Source organism: Pieris rapae, chromosome 20 (genome assembly GCF_905147795.1).
Source record: "Pieris rapae chromosome 20, ilPieRapa1.1, whole genome shotgun sequence".
NCBI classification, from domain to species: domain Eukaryota; kingdom Metazoa; phylum Arthropoda; class Insecta; order Lepidoptera; family Pieridae; genus Pieris; species Pieris rapae.
In genome coordinates this window covers 8,670,294-8,697,186 of record NC_059528.1, presented here as the reverse complement: position 1 = coordinate 8,697,186, position 26,893 = coordinate 8,670,294, and the positions used below count along the sequence as shown (strand labels likewise).

Here is a 26,893-nt window from a genome sequence, read left to right as displayed (position 1 = left end):
CGTAGGCATCTTTGTTTGATAGGGCCATAACTGAATTGCAGATTAATTAAGTGCAAATAAAAGTACGAGATTTACCAACAGTTAATATATATTTTAACGTGGGATTGTCATATTTTACGTGGTAATTTTTTTATTTTAAGAAATCGTACGTTACTAACAAGGTGTAACCAGGCCGGCCATAACCAGGTGTACAAATATATTAGAGGCAGCTGCGTTTCAACACTTCGAACATGATAGTTCATTTTCTTTGTAAGTACTGGAGTAAGTTTCGAGCAATATCGCCTTTGGTCGGAAAAACATTTCAAAGTGCACGAAAGTGTTTGATTTTGTGTTTTATTTGTATATCTAGTATTCATCTTAATATAAATAATATAGTTACAGTATATCTTGTCTGTCTGTAATAATCGACACAAAACACTTGTATTTTACAAGAGCTCTCCTCTGAAGTCTCAATATTTACAATGTTAGTAATTATTCTGAAGGGTTTTATGGAGATAACTGTATCTTATCAAAACTTTCAATTACAAGAATTGGGTTAACGTAATTTCGAACGGCGCTAAACTGATTTAATTTTGTGCGCACATAACTAGCAAGCTAAAACGACTCTACAGGTCAAAGGTAAAATGTATTATTTCTATACCATAAGTGCACCTGAATTATAGATTTTAAGAAGTTCCATACATTGTCATAGTTTAAGAAGCATGTTAACATGAGAGGACCACATAAACCTTATTCCTACCTACCTAAGTAATATCGAGGTGCTTGATTAATAAAAAAGGTTATTAATAAATTAAGAAAGAGTAATTGCATCAACGAATTTCCTTGACTATCGACTTGTAAAACATATACTTAATAGCTGTTGCGACTAATATACATATTTCTCTGCTAGAGATGACCTAATAAATGAATATGTATATATATGTATATATATATATATATTTAACAGTTTATTTCTTCAGCATAATGCTGTCCTTTGCTGTAGTCGAAATCATCTCAAGATCAACAGACATGTCAAGTTTAGACGCACCGCAGTTATCAGGACAGGCAACGCTATGTAATGAACTAACAAGCTGACAGTGAAACAATCGTGATAGATTGTTCTAGTGTTCTGTGTAAATGGCAAAACTTGTCGTCACAGCAGTTAGCTGCACACACAACGTAGACGTATTCTGTTTGCTCAGCGCTTGCTCTCCCCGAGACTCGTCCGCTAATATTTGCTAACAAACAGCATTATGTGCTCCAAGCCCAACTTCAGAGACAAATTCGAAACGTTTGCTGATGTTTGGCAGAAGGAAGATGGTGACTCTGTTAAGGACGTTAACGCCCGTAAACTATTTCACCGTTTTTAAAAGTATTAAAAAAACCAAACTGAGTTGATGTAAAGCCAAATTACTTAACTAATCAGAACTCTCAGAACTGAACTCTTCAGAGAACAACTGAGTAATGAAAAATATTTTAAGTGTATACGATTTCAATTTGTTTTGACGGCAAGAAATTTAATTCCAGCCAAAGTAACCGAAAACGTTCAAGGTATTTGAAGATTCGCTGGCAAATTTATACTATACCATTTGGAGTATTTCGGCAAAGATGAACAATTTAAGCATTGAAACAAGATTTACGACTAATTAAAATTTATTTCAGCCACAAGTATAAAACCGTACTAACTGAAAGGTATTTTAATGCTTTTAGTTATAAAACTTAACGTCAGTAATTAATACTGTTATGCGTTCTGCAATTAAATTTAACGGTATGAAAATACAGCTCTCGATATTATAGCGAATATTTTTACAATAAGTTGAATACCTATGTGTATAAACGATTTCCACAAAAGTGTCTATTCGAAATACGATAAAGTTTAATTTGTCTTAAAGCTTTTAAAATAGTTCCGATAACTGTCTGTTCCGCTGTTCTATCAATCCGAACAGATTTCATCTGTGTACCTGGGCTGATGCTTACAGCCCCCCAGACATGTGTGTTAACTAAAACCTATTTATTATATCTGTCAGGAGCTTAATCTGTTTGACAAACTGGATTTGTGTGCACCTTACATTACAAAGAATATGTTGTCTATATTTATAAAAAAATCTCACATGTACATCATTCGCTATCTTGAAAGCTGATGAAATATTGGCATATATCTTGACAACTGTCTTCAGTCGTTAGTTAAATTATGATGAAGCTTCGATTGAGTGTACAGCCAATACCGATTGATAGCCTCAGTAATAATAAAGGTGACAGCGCGTTTCTGAACAAAGACTTGTTCATCTATAATATATTGACAAATTATAGCAATAATTTCAGCGTGGATCAGTCCACTGTTGCTCTGCAGTCTGCACGCTACGTGTTCTACCTTAAATGTTAAGAGTTCCGAGGGTTAGAGTATTGGTCAATGCTTGTTCGCATCGCTAAAAGCGTTTCAAAAGTAATGATTCGTCATCAAACGAGAGCCTGGCATACGAGATGATTGCAATTACAAGCAACTTCTAATGTTAACATGCCTAGTTGCATTGTTGTAAACGTGTGGATTTTGATTTTAAAAGACTCAAGAAAAACCACAAAGGAGTCATAATAATGTTTTTTTAATGTTATAATAAAGGTTAACGAGTGTAAAGTCACAAGTCACGACTCACGGCCCCCGACTGTTTTATAATTTTAATCGCCGCTACCTATACCGATTTTTCAACGTGTATTAATAAAATGTTTTGTAAGATATCTTATAAAAAGCGCCGAATAAGATTTTTTTTAAACATTAACTGAAACATAATAATAGCACGTATTATTAAGAAACAGTAGGCTATATTTATATTTCGAATAGTGTATGTATTTCTGACATTTCACACATAAGTTTAACAATATATATGTATATATACGTACTTCTAAGTGAAAATTAATTCATTAACTCATAACGAGATCAAAACTTTTGCTATACATATTTGTATTCACAGCACCAGCCAGATGTGCAAAAATATTTCAAATTAAATGAAGTGAGAGTCGAAAGTCGTGTGAGTTTTTTCATGTTAGTCACCGAACACGCCCGTAGCACGTACATAAAGCCTACGTGCGCCAGTCGCGTACTCTTTCACGTATTAAAAATTATACCGTGTTTTCTCATCAACTTTATGAAATTTTAAAATATAAAATGAAAGTACAATTTTAATTCTGCAATGCAATATTTCTCTGCGGCATAATCCTAGTCTATGACAAATAGAAATGTTATTGTTCTAGTATTCATAATTTTTCCGCTATCCTATTTTATTTGATGCATTTTAAATTCAAAATGTAATATAATGTATCACGATTTGTTCATAAGGTATTATAAACTACCTTATAACAAGAAACATTTAGAATAATGCAGTCTGCCAAATAATACAAGTATACACATATCTATGTACTTCAAAATTATAAAAATACATAATAAAGAAGTTGACCCAAGACGTTAATAATATTTTTATCATGTTGTTTGTTATATTTACCTAAAATCAAAGAATGTTATATGGATCAAATGACAACACAATGCAGACAACAAGACATCAATCACTTGACAATAATGGTTAACCAATTATAGCCATTGTTTAATTAACTTTACAGTTATTGTTCTCTGTAACTCACATAGCATATTAAAATATGGGAATATTGCAAAACAATATGAGCCATGTGTGAGCAAAACCTAATAATGTCAACTGTAAATAAATGGTTACATAGAAAATGAGACAGAAACTGTAGCTAGACAATTCATATAACGAAATGTGAAATGTAAATAAAGAAAAGGTTCTAAAGCCAGTAAGGTTATTTAATTGAATCATCAAATCAATGCTTTAAAAACTAAAACCAAGACAGGTGAAGGTCATTGATAGCAGGCCTGATGCTATACTGATCAAGATATGATTTATTACTACATACACATTATTGTATGGTGTACACTTTGAAGCTCATTAGGTCTGTTGTGTACAATAATTATGCCATTTGCAAGAGTAAAATCAGCAAGAATATATATATGTAAGTAATTAATAAAATGTGAGTGATATAAGCAGTAGTGGGTTTTCTCTTCAATACAAAATTTAAGTACTTACTTAATATTCAGAAAACAAACAGTTTCGATCTTACATGGTACATTACATAGTAAAACGTATGTAGATGATATTTCCACGGAATTATATATCAGCCGTTGTCACTATTTACAGTATGTAGTACTGTTTTATTATGTTGTATTTGTTTTATTCAGTCATATTGCTATACAATATATATTGGAAAAATATTTATTGATCTACAAGAGGTTAAAACACGACTCTGCTCATATCATCAAAAAAATGGTAAATCTTTCATACAATTAAATTTTAATTTATAACAATACTTTAAAAATTTGGGTTTATTAATTCTCAAAATGTAATAATCTAAATACTATAAATAAGTCTTAATATCACAAAATCAAACATTTCATCAACATAATAACAACTGATATCAAATTACCAAAGCCGACAGGTAGATATTAAATTTTGCAAACACTAATTTATAACATTTTGTAAACATGTAATATGTAGATCTGATTGTAATTTATTCATTTACTCCTACATTTATTAATTTAGTAACTACATTACTATAGATTTTACATTTTGTTAATTGTAGTATTTTTTACTAACTCAGAATATGCCTATCGACATTTTTACTTTATTTTAAATTATTTATAGTTAGACAATGTTGTTATTTTATTGACTTAGTTTTACTATTATCTCAGTTTTACATTATAAGCTGTGTATCTGCAATAGGTAGGTATAATAAATACAGCAATGGGTGGAAAGTGGAGCGCTAAAATTTATAACTGCCACAACTTCATGTTTATGGCTCAATAAATCAATTTAAATAATCAGCCATTGCATGTTTCAGAGAATATTAAATTTTCTAATTTTTTGTTCTATTTTAATGAGGCCACATCTGCTGTAACTTTATATGTGATCAGTTACTTTTAATAGTCAGTTAAAAATTCATTTCAAACTTTTTTCTTTAATTAACCAGGATAATAAATATTTTGACAGTAGATAAATTTGATAATAGATAAAATACATATTAGTTGTAAAAGTTTAAAAATTAAATTAAACACCAATTACTCCTTTGCTAATTCAATAAAATTTAATTGACAAAAAATTCAAATTCTAAATAAGTTAACATCTCATGATGTTAAATAATTTAATTAATAACCCTATGAGTTTTAAAGAAATAGTTAAAGGTGTACAGAATTTAGATGTATCTTTTTACTTAGGTCACATATTATTTCTACAGACACAAGTTTATATTTATTTTTACTGATAATTTATAACTTAAATTTGAAAAACCCATAAAAGTAGTGAATAAACATACAATCATACTACTATAAAGGGTTCCTTTCTATGTAGCAAGTATTTATAAAGGGAATCGAAATCCTCTTAGAAGATACTAAAAAACAGCTGCGGACAACCGGCGATATCACAGCGTCAGCCACGCTAATAAAACTACCCTATTTAGACAAATAGGTTAAGAACAGAGGACATCGTACTTAAATTTTAAATATGAAAATAAATTATATGCTTACGTGAAATCACCAATATCATCCAATAACAAGCATCTTTACGCCCAAAGGAGAACTATCACTATATAAATAATAATCACAATTGAACACTGAACATTTTTTATGCCTTGTATAGCAATATTGCACATATGACTTCAAAAACATCGATAACTCATAACATATAGCACATAGACACATACGCTTAGATAAAGAATGATATATACATTAATATCACAATAAAAACACTATTTTTAACATGAGAACGCGAATTAGTTTTCTACTCGTCCCTGCGTTCACGTAAATTGGCCGCCATCTTGAGTTCGTACGAAAAAAACACTGAGTTGCCATTTTACAAAGATAGAACTCCTTACAACATTTTTATCTTGCTGTCATTATTAAACAAAAAAAAATTTGATTGGTAATTGTAATTCTTCAAATTTTAAAAGGTAACCGTGTGTACTTAATAACCATGCATGTATCCTTTAGAGGCTGCAGTTTTCTTTTTGTTATAATACTGCAGTTTATGCTTAAAATATTATTAAAACTAATATATTCATTGTCATTATGTAATAAATTGATGTTCCAATAAAGTCAATACTAGTGTAAATTTTCTGAACTGGTAACTCCTATACGAAAGAAAACCATCGATAATACAATTTATTATTCTTGAATATGAGAATCCGACTTATAAGATTTTGCTCTCTGTTGTAAACTTTTTAATTTGACACATAAAAATGTATTTCTAAAATGTTACTAAAATTACGTAGCTTCAGGAATTAGCAACATAAATAATAAATATTGCAATTATATTAATTATTCAAGTCATCAATTTCTGTCACGTTATACAAAAACACCACTAGGTGTAGCTTTAACAAAAATAAAATCGGAGTTTAAGACGTCGACCAAAAAATTATTCGCAAGCGTGGCCTTACTTGTTTAAATAAATTAAAGTAAACATATTTCAACTCTATGCTCTAAAGTCTAAACAGTTCTCAACATTTTTAATGGAATTAAATCCTGACTAGTATAAAACTTTATATTCTTTGTGTTATATCTTCCTTTATGTTAAATATTAATTTTAATGTTCCAATTTGTTAGACAAAATTACTTTCTCAGTTGTTATGTTATTTTGAATGTTATTTAATGAAGTCAAAGCAATGCGATATAAACAGATCTTATTTGTTTTTATACTTTATACCTATATAAATAGTTGTATTTAACTGCTAATGATTCCTGTTTTTTACTTAGTCTAATATCTTTAGTTTTTGTTTCGGTCGGATAGTTAAACGTGAGGATATAAAAAATAAAACTTTATTGTTGATAGATTCTTTTAATAATTTTTACACATTTCACAAATAATCTTACAGACCATAGGTCTTACGCTTATAAATAAATTATTGATATGATTTGATTAACAAAAAAATTATGTTAATATAAAGAAATGCAAAATGTTTAAGATTTAACATACATTTTTGGTTAAACTATTTTTAATTTGTATAACAAAGTTATACAAAATACCTTCTAAAACGAAGGAAATCTTTATATTTATTTTATCAATAATATAACTAGGTACACACTAGAAATCAACTATTAATAACTCTCAGTACCTTATTATGAAAGGGCCATAAAAGTGGCATTTGTTTTTATTGTCATTTTTATTTAACCTAATAAATCGTCTGGAATGGGCAATAATCATTCCGAAATAAAAATGCAAAAAATAGTCAATCATGACTAGACAGTCACACACTAGTCGTCCACATTAGCGTCACTGATATCTCATTAACTCCATCACTAACAGATCTAGTCTGAAGCCAGTCGCAAGTCGACACTTCCAAAATGGCGGGCGTCCAACGAGTTCGAGGGGAATGAACGTTTCGTACGGGGTTCGTCGTCGAAGGCGCCATAAGTTCATTTAATGATAACTCCAGTACTCTTCTGATATTCCACTGGCAGAAAGATGTGCATCAGCTTTTCTATTTCGCCACGGCAGAGTGGACAACGATTACATCTGGAAACAAATAAATATTTTTCAATAAAATTTCTAGGTTAACCCACCTTAACTTGTACAAAAGTTTTGCAGTTTTAAATTAATTAAGAATTCGTTATGTTTCTGGTTTTTGTTCACACAATTTGACGACTCGTGATGATGAAAAAGTGTTAAGCGGGATAATGAGTAAAAAGTTACCTGGGAGCGCAATTTTCGCAGCAAACGACGTGTCTGCAAGGCAGAAACAGCGTATCGATCGCCGAGTCCATACAGACGCGACAGGCCAGCCCGGAACCACTTCGCGAACGCGAGCGGGACTCCTGCAATAGATATTACATTATTATATATATAAAGATATCGATGATCGAACTGAATTAGGAGAATCTTTCAGCTGCGTATTAAGCATCTGTAAACGCAAAGACTATAGGATCACGCATAAGATTGAGTACACCAATGTACGCAGGACAAGATCTTACCGTGTCTCCAGTCCCGCCGGCAGAGCGTCTCCTGGTGCGTGGCTCGTGCTCGACCCTGGAGTGAGCTTCTCGTCTGGCTCTGTCGTGGACTTCGCGACACGTGCGTCGGATGTCGAACACGTACCGGCGGCCTAGCGTGGTCGAGTCGTTGAATATCGATGCTATTGTACCCTGAAATTCAATTACAATTATTATTTTTTGCCAATCTCGGATTGTCTTTAGTCAGTCTTAATTCACAATTTTCTCATAATTCATTTATGAAAGTAAATACATTACTGCGGTACCTAGTGCTACTGTACACTTTTTTGTTTCAGACAATATTAAATTAATGGCTGGAGTCGTTATTATAATGTTTATTTTTATTGAGCCACGCCTTCGCAGAGGGCAATAAAACTTGAATAATATTAATTACCCAAATCGTATGTGAACTCATGTTCACTTACTCATCATAATTCAGAAAAATAAAGTAATTATATTACTACTATTATGAATATTCAAGACTAAAAGGTAAATCTAAAAGAACTGATACAATTTAATTAGTCAGCGACTAATAACAAAAGTACAAGAATTTACATCCCCACATAATATATACTAATATAAACTAATATATACTTCCTCAATTTGTCCATTGGTGGAATAAAGTATAGTTTATTATATTATACTATTTATTATTTAGGAAAATTATGATATTATATTTTAAAATAATAATTATTATGAATAACAAAGACATTCTTAAATATTTGTCCAGCACTAATATCGTAATTTATTTATTATCGTATACAAGCTGATATAAATCCGAAAATTTTAAATGCTTTACGTATATTTTTGATAACGAAGCAACTTAGTAGGTACCTTTAAATCTCTTATGAATTGCTCAGTGACGTCGCTTCGGACAGTTTCGCAGCAGAAGAAGGCGTGTTTCTCGGTAACAGCGCGGTACAGCGCAGCCGCCTGTCCCGACGTCGTCATTTTCACGTGAAACGTTGCTTCGTTGCCCTCGTCCGTCACGTACGATAGCTGGAAGATGCGCCTGAGTGGCTGAGCGCGGTGAATCGCCGTGTATGGGATGCTGGAATAATAGACAATATTCTATGAATAACAATTATCGTCGCTGTACATTACACATATTTGAAGCAGGATTGAATTAATATTTATTCTCATTAAACTAACTTAAATGAATATACGGTTTTTCCAAGTGTAATTTCGGGTTAATATAATAATGAATTTTTCTACTTATTTTCGTGACTAATATATTTTCGGATACATATAAAAGTTAATAACGCGAATCATAATGTTTTTCAAGTATGTAGAATGAATTTTCGGTTAATTATTCATTTAGTTACGTAATATTAGGTCCTTACATATGAAATTGGTGTTTTGTATGGAAGAAAATTTTTTATTTTAATAGAATGTATTCAATTAATTAAAGTATCATTGCTATTGGATAAAACCATTCAGACGGGATTATTAAAATAATTGAAGGCGGTTTCAATAAAACACGATATGTAAGGTCCTAATATTTATAAATTTCATATTTATCTTGGCTTTAAGAAATAATATATTAAAAGCATATGTAAAAGCAATTAATATGATATAAAATTGTACCATCTTTCTAAGCACAACTATTGTATCCTTGGTTTAAATGAGCAAACAGATTTATATCAAATGAATTACTCGTCGGAGCTACTTTATATTAGTATCCCATCGTAGGTAAACTTAATTTTTATTTCCACTAATATTTTAAGCATTATTTAAAGGTACAATTGTACTATTTTCGTGTTTATAACCCGATAATTTAACATTATTTTTAAGTTTTACTGGCATGAACTTCTTTTAGGTAAGTTAGTGTTAATAGGTAATTATTTAATGTAAAGCGCAATATTCTAGAGTCTGTTGCAAAACAATATGATAAGACAATGAAAAACAAGGTAACCGACTTTCTATCTATAACATGATAAGGAAAATCATATTTATTTCCAACACACAAATGTACAATGTTTACTGCTGTATTTCCATACTTATCCGTTAAGGAAAGGAGCTGGTCCAGACTCCAGGTAACTAGTACAACCTTCTAGAGGCAAACTTAAATATTTATTGTCTGATTCCATTCCAAAGGAAAAAAATAAGTTGGCGGAAAGTCTCTTATATTTGAGCCGCTGATTATTTTTCGGCTACATCTTTTTAGATCTCTGTTTAAGTTCAAAATTTCAGTTAACACAAAGTACATATGTCCTATCAAACTGCTGGTACTATTCAAAGATAAAAAATTGATTGATTGACCATTCATTACATGATTTTGTAACATCGCAAAGTTTTATGTATATAAATTGTTTTTGGCAAAAACGTTATGCACAGACCGGTTTCAAATTTTGTTCGAACTTGACAAGGTGACATTAGCGCTAACAAAACAGTCTAGAAGGCGTCGAGATGAATAAACGATATATTATAAGATCACGATAGTGTTTATCAGGCAGAGCCGTAAATATCGAGAGATTTAAACGACAATAAAATATACCAATGATATTTAAAATTATCTACGTGATTTTTAATGCTGATAGGCGAATTTTTCGATGCCCAAATAAGGAAGTTAAATATTTTAGACTGTAAACGTGTAGTTTGTGTAGCTCACCTCTGCTTTTCGACTCCAATATCTTGATCTCCATTACAGGCCGGCCTATAGACTACGATGCCATGGGGTCCGACCCCTACGCACGTGCTCAGCCGGCACCCGCATCCGCCGCCGCTCTGCCCAGATGTCAGACACCCTACAGTCGCTCCCCCGTCTATCTCTTGCTCATCCCTCGCCCTCGGCTCCTCTGTCTGTTGCTTATGGTATAGTAGATGACAGTACAGATTATGCGCATTGTTACTCTGCGTGACTGGTTTGCAAAAGAACAACTCTTCTCCGAACGATTCCAATTTCGATATTTCTTTGAGAAGTCTGTATTCGGCTTGGGATGCTCTCATTCCAGCTATCTCGCAATGATAATCTATAATCTTTTCCACGTGATCTTCGGCCTTTTCACCCTGCGGTCCGATTTTGTCGCACTTCTCATAAACATGTGGAGGCATATCAGGGTCACAGTCTCCTGTTTCAGCTTGAGCAATGTAAGCGATCAGTCGCCTGGCAACTTCTTGGTCTGCCACGACCAATCTGCCCTCAATGAGATCTAACTTAGCATGGAGATAGAAGATGTGTCGCGTCTGTTCGTTTATCAAAAGATGTGGCGGCACCCAGAACTTGACTCGCAAGTCAAGTCGTCCCCCAGGGATGCGGTGTGGATCGAGAGGATTCCGAAGATTTAGCCATCTTCCGGGCCCTGATCCTGAGCTGACGCTAAGGCCGAAATAGTCAGCTTCTGCGCCAATTTCCAGTTTCTCGCATACCTGGAATAAAGAAATATAGGGTAAGTTTTACTAAAAGAAGCATTCTGCGAACTACATTGTTCGCATTTCTTGGTCGTTTTCTTTAAGTAAACTAGCTTGCTAGGCTACGGATAGATAATAGCTTATATTCCGAAATGGCCGCACTCATTAGAGGGCGTTGCATGTCGTATTTCGACAACGCACGCAAGTTTAATTAGGACGAGTTTTTGGAAAGGCTCTGTTTGATTTATAGATGTTAATAATAGTAGACGACTGGTTTGTGTTATGAAATATGTAATTTTGAGAAAGTCGACCCAAGGCAAAGCTTAGTTTCACCTGTCAGACGATTTGGAAAGGTCAATTGTTAATACAGGATAACTACTCAAGAAAATCCCTTCGATGCTGTGGAAATATGGTGTTGGAGACGGATGCTAAGGAGTCCTTGGACGGAGAAGGAAACAAACGTGTCCATACTACGACGATAAAAAATAAAAAATTCTTTTTTCAGTCTTTCGACACTGTCACCGATGCTGAGTAACTCGCAGCGATCAAGAAAGCCTGGAAAAACTCATCGTGACTGGCAGAGTGGAGGGCACCAGACCTCGCGGCCGATCCCCAACTTGCTGACCTATCAAGTGAAAGCCATTACGGGTTTGAGCATCATCTAGGCGCATTTATATCATAATTATTATTACTAAGAAGGTTAAGAATATTGTAAATACTTTATAATTGCGTTGGAAAAATTACTTTTATGTCAGTAAGTAATATTAACTAAACAATAAAAGTGTTTTTCTCACAATAATGCGTCGTTTTCAATAGCTGAGTAAACGCGCAATATATACATAATCAATTCGGAATTGTTTACGGCACATATATTACCACATTGTGGAACATTTAAATATATTATGTATACGGCAGGCAGAATATTTGTGAGACAAATAGATGCACATACAGCATACAATTACAGTCTGTTGTCAAATGTAATATTCATCCGTAGAATAAAAATAATGCTTAAAAAGGGTTCAATTATTTTTTTTTTCTCAGGAACGCGTGTGAAATGAAATCAAATTGGTCAATTTTTAACGTCAATAATGGCACGATAAACTTGTAAAACTATTGTTCAATGTTGACTATATGTCGGTTACTTAAACTCAGCGATAACTATATACACGAGTGTTTTGTTTGTGCAACGTAATATCAAAATTAAATTACTTTACATACAATGAACAACATGTGACCTATTTCTTGGAATATACTGCGAAGAATATTTTTAATTGTTCTTTGTTATTAATAACTGACTATTTCATTCAAAAGGTTTTAATATACCTAACTACCAAGAAATTTCCTAGGTCTTCTCGGTGTTTGAGCTACTTGAAGTGTGTCGACGACAAGGCACAACGTACTTTACAGGATCCGCAGTGGTCTCAGCTACGTCATAATCTTTTTCCTGTGATAGGTAACCTTACTCTGCCTTGTGTTGTCCAGAACAAAGAGACGAGACGTATGCTCCTTCTGCACCTTTAGGTTCACGGAAGGAGTTTTTGAAGGCGCTTTAGGACGAATCCCAGGATTAGAAGAGGCGGAGTGAATAGAAGATATCAGGTTTGGTTCATCTGGTTTTTGAGCGTAACATGCCCTTGAGTTTCCGATAGAATGCGAGAGCGACCCCGTAACCTTTGTAACGAGGCTTTGTAGGAACTACTCGAGGTGGTTTTAATGGGTATTGCACACCCAGTTTCTGAATAGCAGGAATCTGTTGCGGATCGAGTCCCACATACATCTGCAATGCAACTTTTGGGAGCGCGTGATGGGCATTACCACCTGGGATATAAAAAAAGGATCTTCGCAGTGGAACCTACTTTCCGAATCAAAATACTGATAATTATTTACTGTGGTTAACCAACGTGGTTAAAAAATTAAAAATCCTTTATTGGTATAAAAATAGGGATTGTGGATTTAATTATTTTATTACAATTACATTAAAATGGCCTATCATATTTTCCATGCGTCTATATTGCTCCAATTTAAATTGGCATTTATACATTTAGATATCCTAGAATTACATTGTAAGTGAAACTGTCATTAAAGTGTGTTTTAAATAGGTAAGTGACGCAACTGAGGCATGCTTTTATCTCGTGATCGTTAAGGTACTATGTTAAAAGAATGATGAATATTTTAAGTAAAGAAATATTTTTTAAATTTTTTCACACTAATATGTAATAGAATTCAGATGTGGTCTCCTTTTAATTTTATTAGTTTCAGTCTAAAAGTAGGGAAATTATGAATATTATTTCTAGAAGCCAATGTCTGGGGACTCTTGATATCTAAGATACTTTCTCCGACGCAAACGCTTTCTGAATATTTTTGTAGTACAAAATAAGGTTATGCGCACGAAGCAAGTAGCGACACATGATCCTACAATACAGAGGTCATTGACCCATTTTATGACAACTTTTTTTTAACACTCCGGAATAACTATCTTTGATGACTTTATGACTTAAGTAAAATCCTCTGGAAAGTTCCAAGTAAAAATCTTAATAACGATACACGAAATTTCACCAGAAAAACACAATTGTCCGAAATTATAATTACGGTGTAAATTGTTTCCAATGAAACAAAACCAGTTGTGACCAACTCTACTTCTTTATCACGAGAAACACGAATTATGCGGACGGTTTCTTTGGGGTGGTAATTATAAATGTTACCACGCAGTTTTATTTTGTTTGCCTTATTCTATATTGAAGTAGGAACCTCATCTCCAATACTACAGAACGATACAACAGTTGACGCGGTCTGTTTCACAACTAGGACTTGTGCAAAGTCTTGTTTGACATAAAATTACATACAAAATCACCAAGCTCTACTATGCAGTGTAGTGTTGGCCTAGTGGCTTCAGCGTGTGACTCTCAACCATGAGGTCGTAGGTTCGATTCCCGACGGCCCAATAGACTTTACAGTGCGCATTTAACATTGGCACGGTGAAGGAAAACATCGTGAGGAAACTGGCCTTAGACCCAAAAGTCAACAGCGTGTGTCAGGAGGCTGATCACCTACTTGCCTATTTGATAACCAAATGATCATGACAGATACAGAATTCTGAGGCCCAAAACTAAAAAGGTAGCGCCATTGATTTACTTATTTTTTTATATACATAAACTTCGCACGCGGAAAGGGTACTTATTTGTTGAACAGAAAAAGCAAAAAGGAAATACAATACCTACTTATAATAATTGATTAGACTATTATTTTAATAACGTATTAATTGACGATATCATTCAGGCTTCTGTTGACGAGTCTTTGTCCTGTCCGTATTGTATCGCAGCACTGATTATAGAAAATGTAAAGAAATGCGATGCAGTCAATTTTAACAGCAATAAAGCGTATCGAATTCTAACGCATTTCTTTTTGTGATTGATGGTGAGAAATTGGAAAAAAATGCTGCTTTAACAAAGAGCAGTCTACGAAACAGTGAAAGCGGGTAGTAATATTAAATCTGCAAATGATTTCCTCGCCAACAAAAATAGACCAACATAACCTCACAAAACATAAAACGGTGAACAAGCGACCATGTTTTCTTTACATCTCGTTCTAACCTATGGTTGCGTCGCGGTCTCACCAGAGCACGCGGGTTGCACGCGTTAGATTCGTGCTCCGTAACATTCAACTAGTTGGACGATTGGTCGCTCCACGGCCCGCTATTTATACAAAAGAGACGACCGGTCGGACGACAAATCTCTTGAGGGTTTAATGTAGATGCCAAATACATACAATACATCTCTTCGTGTTTGGTAAGGTGTCACGCTAACGAGGTTAATATTTGAAGAATGAATCTTGTCAGTGTACTAATTATTGTTAATTGACTTTTCCATTAGAGTACAAAACATATAGCAGATAAAAATATAATGAAGATAAAATAATTCTAACAAAAACTTGAAACGGTGTGACAACAATTGCGACCTGTCACTAATAAATTATATTTTATGCAAGCCTTGCAAAATTGGAGTATTTGATAACAAAGAAATACCTTGAAACTTTACATTCAAACAAAGGTTCGACCTACTGTAAGGTCAAAGCTTTGTTTCAAAAAAAACGAAGTGAGTCTGATAATAATAACTTGATTTGAACCTTTTATCGCAATAAAGTACCTACTAAATATATGTTCCACATGTTCTGCAGTTGAACAAATAACTTAAGCAAATACATACCTAATTGATAACGGAAGTTAAGGTGTCATTGAACATTCCTGTCTGCAATTTCGCTTTCCGTATAGCATTTAATTATTTTGATCACATATCATAATATGTATTAAGAATAAAAATAGACTATTACAAAATATGTATATGCACAAAACCAATTAGCAACTGAAGAATTTTTGCGTGAATAATATTAAGAATTCGTTAGTATCGGTATCCATCCTACTATTTACCAAGCTGGTAAAGTAAACGTTGGTTTTGCATAAATACCGAATATAATTGAACAAGTAGGTATTTATTCAATTGTATAAACACTAAGCTAATAATCAAACAACTTACAGTTTTGAATAATTTAGAAACAGGTTTTTAGTAATAATTTTGTTTATTAATTATCAAAAGCTTATAAAATATTAGCAAAAAATGGTGACTGATAACATTTATCTCGCTTGCAGATTGAATATGATGATAAAAAAGTAAAAAACTAATTATTCAGGATTAAAATATTATCTATGACGTCACGTGTTTTGACAAATGAAGCGAACCTCATTTCAAAAGTAATTTATGGCTTACGAACAACGAATTTTACACGAAACAATATTATACGATTAACTAAAAATTAACGGCTTATTTAAAGATAACTATCTGTATTTAATATATTTCTATCTATTGAACGTCTATTTAAAGAAGCTTAAACGCGATCTCTTTGACGTGTGATCATAATTTTCGTATGCAAGTAGCATAGTTGCAAGTATGCAAATGATAGCTATAAAGTCGGTTTGAAATAACTATGCAGGAATCGAGCAGAATTGTAATAAACTTATCAATTTTCGTTCGCATATTAACGCTAACTAGCCTCGTGAATAAAACGCTAAAGCAATCAACGAACGACCTAAATTTTAATATTTTTGTTTACAGATAATGTTAAATGATGTACTCAAAACGGAACAGAAGCAAACTCTAAGTTTTCACTGTTTATATTTAGCAGTGGCCTGACTGCTTACTTGCTTAAAGTAATATTTTCAGTGTAGCAAGCAGTAATAATTTCTGTTTGATGCAACTTCATGTAAATCTGTTATTAAAAAGGAAAGCTTTAAAAGTATTATTGTAACTATCACATAGGGTTGGAAAAATAACGTGAAATTATAAGCAAATAGAAAATTAATCGCGGCCAAAGTACGCATTATTGAAATGTACATAATTAATTACATAGACATTTGAGTTCCAGTGTCAACGCATTTCACCTTTATAAATTTAGACTAAAAAACGAGTACTTTTCTAAACACATCAAAGTATTATAGTTAAATTAACTTTGTTAAGTTCTATGTAACACAAGTTCAAAATCCATATTCGTTCCTGATATTTTGTTAATGAAATGTACAACCATAACCAAACCAAACTATAAAATGGACATCGTCATTTCTTGAATACTAGCAAAATGACGCAATAAATATCTAGTTTCAAAACGTGTTCGCAGCCTCTAACTTCCGTATGGTGTCTATCTACCTATAATAAATTTTTGAAGGACACTAACTTACTTCCTCGTACCTAGAATTTTACCAAGAGATTACACGATTTGCTTAGTAGTGCTATTATGTATAAAGAGCATATAGTTGTTTTTTTTTGTTAATTTTGATAAATGTTGAGAGATCATGTTATGAGTGCTTCATAAGTATTAAGACCGGCTTGAGTATGTAAAAACGAATTTAGCATAATACAATATTTAACAATATTGAACAAATTAAACACGTGTTTTCTGTCAATTTTAGAGGGTTATTTCTGGATTTGGGCAATGACTTCAATCTGGATTCTAGCCAACAATAATCTAAAATTAAAAAAATATATTGTATTTCATTTCCGAAATAGACGCATTATGTCCAACCTGAGACATGAAGGACAATCTCTTTCAGCGAAGTTATAATCCAATTCAAGGAAAAAAGAATACTAGAGAAAAAAATGAATAGTTAAGTATATTAGAAAATATATATTAAGATTCTGAATATGAATTAAATGTGTTTATTCTCGGGGTTCGTCCAAATAATATAAGCCTGTAATCGTTTAGATTCCTAGAGACAACTAGGAATATTGTTATTGGAACATTGGAGAATGGAGAGCGTAGACGAGTGGGGAGCGTATACGTGACCGGTGCAACGTTTAACAATTTCTATAAAGAATTTCCGAAGGTAACTTATTGAACCGCAATAAACATACGCGCTTAAAATTCATTCGTATTACAGACATTTAAATATATAAATTAGCCATGTAGACTATACAGATGTTGACCCAGATTTCCAAATACAATTAGCTCAAAGCTGTCCAAAGGGCTTTTGCCTTGGATCACATTCTAATCTGAATATGATAAAGTTGGCCGTTAAGGCTATTTTTAAACGGTCATGGTTAATTCTCAGGTTCTAGAATAACTAGACTAACGGCATGTAGAACATAGGTAACGTAAGGACCGCTGAATCGGTAACACTAGAGTCTACTTTTTATGTTGTTAAGCACAGTAATTATAAATATCAGAATGGTGACTGAACTTAAAATAGAGTTGAATGACATTAGATAAAATACCGTGCCCTTCATGTGATTAAATTAAAGGTCTTTTGTATACGAATAATTTAAATATAGACGATGTTAATATCAATATTTCTATGCACTGGATGAATGCATCTAAAATGGCAACAGCATCAATTTTAAACAGCTTTCCAAACCAATTTGTATTCCGTACATCATTCTGGGCTCTGGGGTCATTCACATTCAGAACAATGTTAAGAACGGGTAAGAAATAAATCTTACCGACACTATGATTAAATGACTATTCAATTGGTATAGTATGATAATGCAATTTATTAATTTGTTAAAGCTTGCCAATATATTGGTACAAGATAAATAGAATAAAATATTAAATTAACAAGCGGAAGCAACTACAAATTCATAAATTATAAAAACTAAAGGAAAATTGATTTCAAATTGATAGATATCGATATCCAGACCTTGCTTGACCTTGTTTAACAGAATGCTCAATCTGGATATCGGTAAATTTGGGCCGAGACCCGTTCTTCTGAAAGGGACAAATGAGATGATGGAACGCCTGGGATATCTAGAGGGTACACGAAATTGAAACTTATTTAAAAGGTGGATGGAATAAACACAATTGTTGAATATTGTATATATTTAGATCAACTTCATAATACCTGCAGCTGAGTTTAATCATCGGCCGTCGAGGCAGAATACGAAATTTCACCCGTATCACCTCGACGTCCATCGTTTCATAATTAAGCGTTTTTAAAGTAAGTTTTTGACACTACGTGGAACCAGCTGTCGTCTGAAGTATTCCCAAACTAATTCGACTTAGGGTCCTTCAAGAGCGTACTGATGTTGAAAGGCCAGCTACGTATTCGCGAGCCCCATTGCATTGAACTGTCCATTACATTGGATGGCAGTATCATTTAGCATCAGGTGAGACTCCCGCCAGTTTGCCCCGTCCCATAAAAAATTGTACTCCAAATACATAGAGTATATTAAACCTAAATGTTAAACTATAAAATAGTGATGTCATCTGTTGTGTATACCTACTGTATGTAAAAAATTAAATAAGCCTCCCCATACAGACTGCAGTCGAGGACCAAATTCTAAACAATTATTCCATTGTTCAGAGGGGACATTAAAACAATCATACATTGATTCAATAAGGACTGTTTAAAGTCCAAATCCGGGTTGATATCGATATCCACGTAACGACACATTATCAATCATTACACATCATTATAACATAGATTTAGCTATCGTGTATAAATTGTAATGGTTATATTTCGGATAGAAATTGTTTCCATGTTTACACTTAAAACGTATGAATATAGCTTGAAAAGGAAATCTGTGTTTCTCGATTATTCTATGATGTTTGGACCGATTTAGATATTTCGTTTAAAAGTGCATACTTTCTTTTCATTCGATCAGAATCTAATTTATTGCTCTTCATACTCTATGGGCACTTGTATAGTGGAAATATAATAAATAATACTTGCTTATTTTTAATCTCTTTATCATCAGCGACAGATCAAAGGTCTGAACTGTGCTTATCGCCTCTTAGGAATATGTAAATAAAAATTTTAAAAAATATATTTTTAATTCATTTTTTTTCTCTTCAGCAACCGGCTGAGGGAAGTGTTTAATAAAACTTTATCAACTTTTGCCAGTGATAAGGGGTCATGACCGCAGTGATTGCGGACACTACTCGGTCATGGGAGCCTTATCACTTATCGTTCATACTTGGATGTCATGGCAACATTGCTATTCTCTTACTAATCATCTTTCAAAGTTAAAACCTATGCTTTGCATTAGAACTAATAAAATGTATATATACTATTTTGATCTCTAGAATAGCCATAGGTGTTGACAAAATATAGATTAGAACATTTTTTTTAAATCGTCACTTAAATTATTGTTTAATACTTCGACGATAAAACATAACCGTAAAGAAAACGAGTTAACGAAGATTGCACTCTGCACATCGCAAAGGTCGGCGCTTGGAAAATGGTTATAATGTAAGCCAAGGTCCATTTAGCTGACTGAGCCGTGCTCTCCGTCACGTATAACTTCACTCTTGATCGTTCTTGCTGTATTTAATTGAATTATTAAATTTGATTAAGACGAGGTGATTATATATAGATGAAGACATGGTACTTGAAAACTGTAAAACAACGTAGTTTTCCTATCTGAGAGGATAGGAGAAGCAGGTGTTTCATCCTATTGACTGCGGTCAGGAAGTGTTCTGGTAATCAATTAAACTACATGTTTAGGGGCCAAGTCGGCATGTGTCTTTGCAGAACTGAATAACTAGTAAAGACGTTTATCCTAACAATTTAGTAAGAAGGATCTTTTTGTAGTAAGTATTACCAACATTATGGCGGAACAAACTTTTATCAATCTTAATTATTCTGAATTATTACAGTAATCATTACATAACTCTATATGTACATATAAAGAAATGGTCACGTCTTGAATATATTTTTTATAATTTAAACATTATTATAAAAACATTAATTGATATTTAAAAGATTATATCCTGACGTAACTATGGAAAATCCTAATTCCGTATCCGGTTCGTTGGAAAGTGCAAAGGTAAAAACTCTAAATATACAAATATTACTACCGGTTACCGGTTTACCGGTTTTTTATTCAGTTATAATATTAAACTTTTAAATAAATTGATTTAAAAGGAACGATTATTTGGAACAATGAATGAACTTCAATTGTCTTAAAAACATGGTTTGTCAGTTGAATTTTTAACGTACCAAACATCAGTGAGTACACAATTGTAAAAATGTTATTGTGAACACGAATTGGACGGTTTATTCACGGCACACTCAGAGTCCAAAGTCCATCATTGAGTGTTCCGAATGCGTGAAACTATAATATTATTACATCAACATTTATAAATAGCTCAGGGAAAATGCTGGGAATGTTAACTGTGAAAGACGGTGCAATAGTATGGCAAAGCAAATTTTTGGTGGACCTAATACCCGTCCAGCGGTCATCAATTTTACTTGACAACTCTTCCCCAAAACGAAAGAGACTTTATTAAAGACATGTATGTACTTTCATGTTACTGGGACTATATTTCATGGAATGGCGAACATTGGTGTAGGATATTAACTGAGGCAAGCTTTTCAAAGCGTTGGTTTTCTGCCGGACAGTCCAGTAGCATGTGCAGCGATGACATACAAGGTTTATATAACATTGTGCAATAAACCAATTGTGGATAAATCAGATTAAATTCTTACGAAGCTATACAATTTAATTATGACGTCTCTATGAAATAAATTCATTTTATAATAAATTCGTTTATTTTTAAATTATTTGTTTTGCAAATTATTTGAAAGTGAAATTTTTGTACATTTTCGCACTTGCATAAATTCTCTAGTCTAATTAGAGCAGTCTCAATAACGGGGCTTACTGCTTTTCCTAGGGTAATCAAATTTATTTCTTGATTAAATGATTTTTACAATTGACGTGAAATTTAAAACCTATTTAAACAAGGGTTTAGCCTAACACTATTTTGAGTAAAAAATGTTTAATTGTTATTCCTTGTTTTATTAATTCTTATTTACTTAATAAAACAAGGAAATGTCCAACCTCAATATTAAAGGTAGTTCACCCGTTCATTTGTTTTTTAGTTAATTACATTTTAAATACAGCCCCTAGAGATGATATACTTTACTAAATTCATAAACTAGATAGCTAAGGTGGTGATTTTAGTCTTAATCCGCATAGACCGCATTGCAGACAGTTAATAATAAAAAATATATTAGTGTGGCTGGTAACCCTATTAGGAACTTTCAAATTGTTTTGGACTTTGTACTGTGATGTCAGCAGTAATTGAGTCGACCAAAGGTTATTTTTTCGATTTCAGTCTCAGTTACTAAAACGTAACAAGCTATTTAAATGTCTAGGATATTGTTATTCACCATTTTATATTATATTTATGCAATTGTCTTGCGAAAGTTTCGAAACACTGACGAAGCAGTAACAATTTCTATTTTCAGCAAAATATTAAGGTAAAAATAATATTGAGTCAATTTAGCAAATTTTAATGTCGCAATTTTACTATCTACGCTGCAATTTAAAAATTCACCGGAAACAACATTATTTGCAATTATTTGTGTGATCGTAATTAGACTGATTTTCTGTGAATATGACTTGTCAACAAATTTTCTTGTTTGCTTTGCTTATAATTTCAAATTATAACCAAATATTACATGTACCAGACCAGCCAGTTGATAAGATACTTTGTTCAGTCTTTGATCTCGTTTCTTTACACTACGCTTATAGTAACCAAGGTTCTTTGTTGCAAGGCGATGTCCTAGCTATAAACTAACATGGTGCGTCAGCGGTGAGAGGGTCCAAAGTCCATTTGCCTGTACCATGCGGTCCCCACGTGTGCACTGCGTGATCGTGTAGCATTATTGGAAAATACATGCTATTCCATGCACTTAAGAGCCCTTATCGAAAGCCAGTTACAGTTTTGAACTTCCGACAAAATGTGTTTTGAGAGAGAAAGTAAACGCGGTGGAGTTTGGATAAAATATATGCGTAAAATCAAAATTTTGTTTTGTCTAGAATGCACATTAGCAATCATTGTGTTAATAAATAAGTAGAACGCATTGGAGTTTGCTTAAAATATATGCGAAAAATCTATTAAAAGAACAATCAAAAATTTAGTATCGTCTAGAATGTACATTAGCAGCTAATTATTAATAAATAAGTAATTGTCTTTATATTACAGTACTGAATAATCACTTACAGTGTTTATTTTGTTTGAAACGGCATACAATATATTGTTATATCAAAATTTGTTCATGACCATCTCAATACATACAATTGTACCTAACGTCTTTCTTGGTCCTTTTTAAGATTATCCCAACAAAGGATTTTGTATCTCACTGATTGGATTTACAGTAGGTAAAGCCGTTAATGTGTTACACTGTCATTAACATTTTAATAGGTATATTTAGCTAATAATAAATACGGTAATTGAATGATGTGATGTGACGTGATTTATTTGTCATGAATAAAATTGTATTAAATGATTGTCAAAGGTACATACATATATAATATATTATATTCTCCAGATGGAGATATTTTTACATTCTCCTGGTTAGTTTATATTTAAAAGACTATGATAACTTGTTTGGACTGTTATATTAAATATAATACAAAAAATCTTTGCTTGATAAAAATACCAACTGGGATTGGATATAATTCTAGATTAAAACGCCCCAGATTCGTTTTATGATGCTTTCGTAGGCATTGGATTATGGCCAAAAGCACGTGTACTTGATGTTGAGCAGATAATATAACTGTGTAATCAAAGAATTTTAAATTTGTTAGCGCCATAAAAAATATTGTTACCTAGGTTACATATTATGCGATTTAGTTATGCAGTTACCTAGGCATCACGACTTAATATATATATAAATAGCTGAACTAACAAAACAGTTGGTTTATAATTATTCTGACTTCAATCGAATTCAGAATAACCCAATATTTAATAAATCAGTAAATGCTAAAATCAAGAAACAAGTCGCGTAACACGTATAGGTGAACAATGCAGAGTCCAAAGTCCGCAAGGTAAACGGAGTGACGTTGCAACCACTATTAGCTAGCGGCTACATAACACGTTATAATGTTTTATCAATACTCGGCTATTTAAAAATTACTAACTTAAAGATACAATATTGTAACACAACTGTTGAATATTAGGGATCATTGTTTTGAAATTCGCGCTGAACGCCAGCTGTTGTGATCTCAGACGTGCTATAATACAAATTCATACAAGATATGCAGTCACAGTTTACAATAAACAAAAGCCTCAATATTTATTCAAAGTAGGTACATATTGTGATTTATCTCCAACGGAGTAAAGACATAACATTGGAGGTCTAACTATGTATTATTGTTTATAGTATTTTCCTCTTACATCTAAATTATTTCTTAGGACTATTACCAAAATAGAATTAGAATAAAATACATACCCTTTCCAATAGTTGCTGTCCAATAGCGTTGTTGTCCACCTTAACTTCCAAAATCACAGAATTAGGCTGGCTAACTAACCACATTTTGCTAAAAATCTTGGCGAAAACCGAAAACGTAAATTAGGTCTCGAAGCGTTATTCAATATCAACTAAGTAAACACCAGATTTATTGTTTATCTCACACGCGTGAAGAATTTATTTAAAAAAGTTTTTCTTAGTTCGCTCTGTGATATGTTTATCGCGTATTCTTTGTGGAAGTAAAACTGTGAATACCTCCCGACGACGGCCATACTATGTTAAGTTTGCCACCGAAATGATAAAGAAATTGTGACGTGACGCTCGCCGATCGTGAATAGAATGTACAAACAAGTATACGCGATATAACCGTATTTCGTTACATACATCGCTGCTTTAGGCAAAAGTCAGATAGGATCGTCAGCGACACAAAGCAATGTATGTAAAACTGCACAACATGTTATGTTTTAATTTATTTTATACAATTTATATTGATCTACTCTTTCGTAAATTTTGTACGGTTAGAACGAGAGGTAGAATCTATGACGAACCCTTCTATGTCATTATTAATATTTATCGTTCTATAATAATATATGTATACTGAAAAACAAGTAAGGGTAAGATTCAGACTCTAAATTCTAAGTTTTTAAGTACCTAACAACAAAAAATGGTTCGTCAAAATTTCATTCCGGGAATAAAGTAGCGACGTTTTTGTTTTATATTGACTTAATACAGATAATATATAAATATGTAGGTACAAATATACGCTTACATTATTTTTAAATGAATATTTTTTATTATTTATTTTTATTTATTTGTACTTGACTTTTTAAATCTTGTTTTAATGATTTTATAAACAATATTTAAAAAAAGAAATTGGATTATTAAAATAACTATCAGGATAGACACATCACACAAGTACTGACGACATTCTTCATGGTGCAATTGATGATGTAAGGTATCGTAATCGTATTGATGATTTTTCTAGATATCCCCCAAACATTTTCCCCAAACTATAATTTCATATCTAAGTATAGATGAAACAGCATGATAAGCAGCGAATACCGTAGCGTAGCATTTACTTAGTTATTAATTGACAAACTGAAAGTTTGAAATTTGAACAAAATGGATGTCACAACTGCATAACTTAACGGAGCTTTAGATAAAAATAGTACATAAAATTTCCAAATTATATAGAAACTTATATAAATGAAGTCGTGGTTTAAATTACAAAATATTGTAGTTTATATCACAAATCAAACATTATGATAAATGACATGAAAATTATAAAAAAAGTAAAACTTCATCAAGTATCATTTTTATGTAAGTATGGACCTTTGCAAGCAAGGAGGCAATAGTACAGAAAATCGAATACCAAATTAAAATCCATAGGACTCAACGCATTTGAAGCCGATCCTTGTTTCCACACTGGTGAAAATAGGAGTTAAAACATTCATGGCCGTGTATGTTGATGATATGTCAAGGTACCTCAAGTTCAAAAGCGCTGGGAAACATAAAATATGTACTTTAAACTAAATTTGGGAAGACTGAAACGATTGCTCGGTATGGATATTCAGTATAAAGATCATGAAATCAAACTAGACCAACAGACTTTCGTCGAAGTCAGCTTAAAGGAATTTAACTAGAATATCGCCTACACCGCTAAAGCTGGTCCTATTATTATTATTTAACACAGACTGAAAATTGTGATAACATTCCCCTTCTATAAAAAAAATGACTTACATGATGCCAGATGCAGACTGGAGTGTCTGTAAAATAGACAGGAAACGTATTTCGGGATTATGTTTTAAATACGCTGGATCAACAATAACCTAGAGTGCAAGAAACAACGTAACGTTGCACTTTCAACAGCGAATGTGTTCCACTTACTGAATCTGCAAAGGAAGGCTTTGTTTAAAATCCTGGTTCAGTCACTTAATAGTAATTTAAATTAATAGCATAATTATCATGAGTTCTAACCAAGCACCATTAAGTTAAGCCAAAACGATACGGTAACGACAAAATCGAAACATTAGATACGCCTCACTTCATCCGGAATTTGATTCAGCAATTGGGTGTAATGTAATGTAATATCAGAAGTAAAGTACTTATGCACAGAGAATATGGAAGATACGGATATCCTGACAAAGTAGCTCCCTGGGCCACGGTTGTAGAAACTAAGAAAAAGTATTGGAATTTGCTAAGCTTCATGAAGGGTTGGTAGCTGATATTACTGTTGGCACGATGCTTACGACCTTTTCAGCTATATTTTATAATCTTTTTGTATGTATAAAAAGTAAAGTATCAATATCACTTTTGAAATAAAAATTAATTAATTAATTCACTTCTTGAGTCAATTAATTTTTTACCTAAAGATTTAATAAATTAATTCTAAAAGATTATTTGAATTTTGTACCTCGTTTAAAATAGCCGCGTGACGGTTACGGAAATTAATATAAAACTGCATACCACGTCAAAACATATTATTATGCATTTATGGTTATAAAAGTATTGTTTATTATAATTTATATTTTACACTATAGTTTTATTATTTTTTAACAATAATTAATATTTGTAATATTTAAGATTTTATTTCAGTGACATCTACATTACCAGAAATAAATTAATTGTTTCATAAAATTAATTGTCTATTATCATCGCCTAAGCAATACGATTTTTACCACCGATTAGTTCTACCGTTTATATTTACGCATAATGCAAAATTCACTATTTTAATAAAATTGCAAAATTGAACATAATAAATAGTTTAAATGTAAAAAAAAATC

At 32.5% G+C, this 26,893-nt stretch overlaps 2 protein-coding genes and 1 long non-coding RNA gene across 3 annotated transcripts in view; all 3 read right to left on the bottom strand.

Annotated features, from left to right (window-relative positions):
• LOC110994127 overlaps nucleotides 1–5,879 on the bottom strand; it is a 67,224-nt gene extending 61,345 nt beyond the window's left edge. Inside the window, exon 1 of the mRNA XM_022260631.2 lies at nucleotides 5,564–5,879. The gene's annotated coding sequence lies outside the window, so the exon portion shown is untranslated. The remainder of the gene's footprint in view (nucleotides 1–5,563) is intronic.
• Nucleotides 5,880–7,051: 1,172 nt separating this feature from the next.
• On the bottom strand, nucleotides 7,052–24,420 carry LOC110994092 (E3 ubiquitin-protein ligase MYLIP). The gene is made up of 6 exons (XM_022260589.2): nucleotides 24,093–24,420; nucleotides 10,632–11,389; nucleotides 8,855–9,071; nucleotides 8,003–8,173; nucleotides 7,725–7,846; nucleotides 7,052–7,547 (listed from the first exon to the last, which is right to left on the bottom strand). Exons 1-6 carry the CDS (start codon nucleotides 24,174–24,176, stop codon nucleotides 7,448–7,450), a joined length of 1,452 nt encoding a protein of 483 aa, XP_022116281.1. The 5' UTR covers nucleotides 24,177–24,420; the 3' UTR covers nucleotides 7,052–7,447.
• A 1,035-nt stretch (nucleotides 24,421–25,455) lies between these two features.
• Nucleotides 25,456–26,558, bottom strand: LOC123690067. Its single transcript, XR_006750889.1, has 3 exons — nucleotides 26,524–26,558; nucleotides 25,851–26,002; nucleotides 25,456–25,611 (listed from the first exon to the last, which is right to left on the bottom strand). It is a non-coding gene; the product is annotated as an uncharacterized LOC123690067 (long non-coding RNA).
• Between the last annotated feature and the right edge of the window lie 335 nt (nucleotides 26,559–26,893).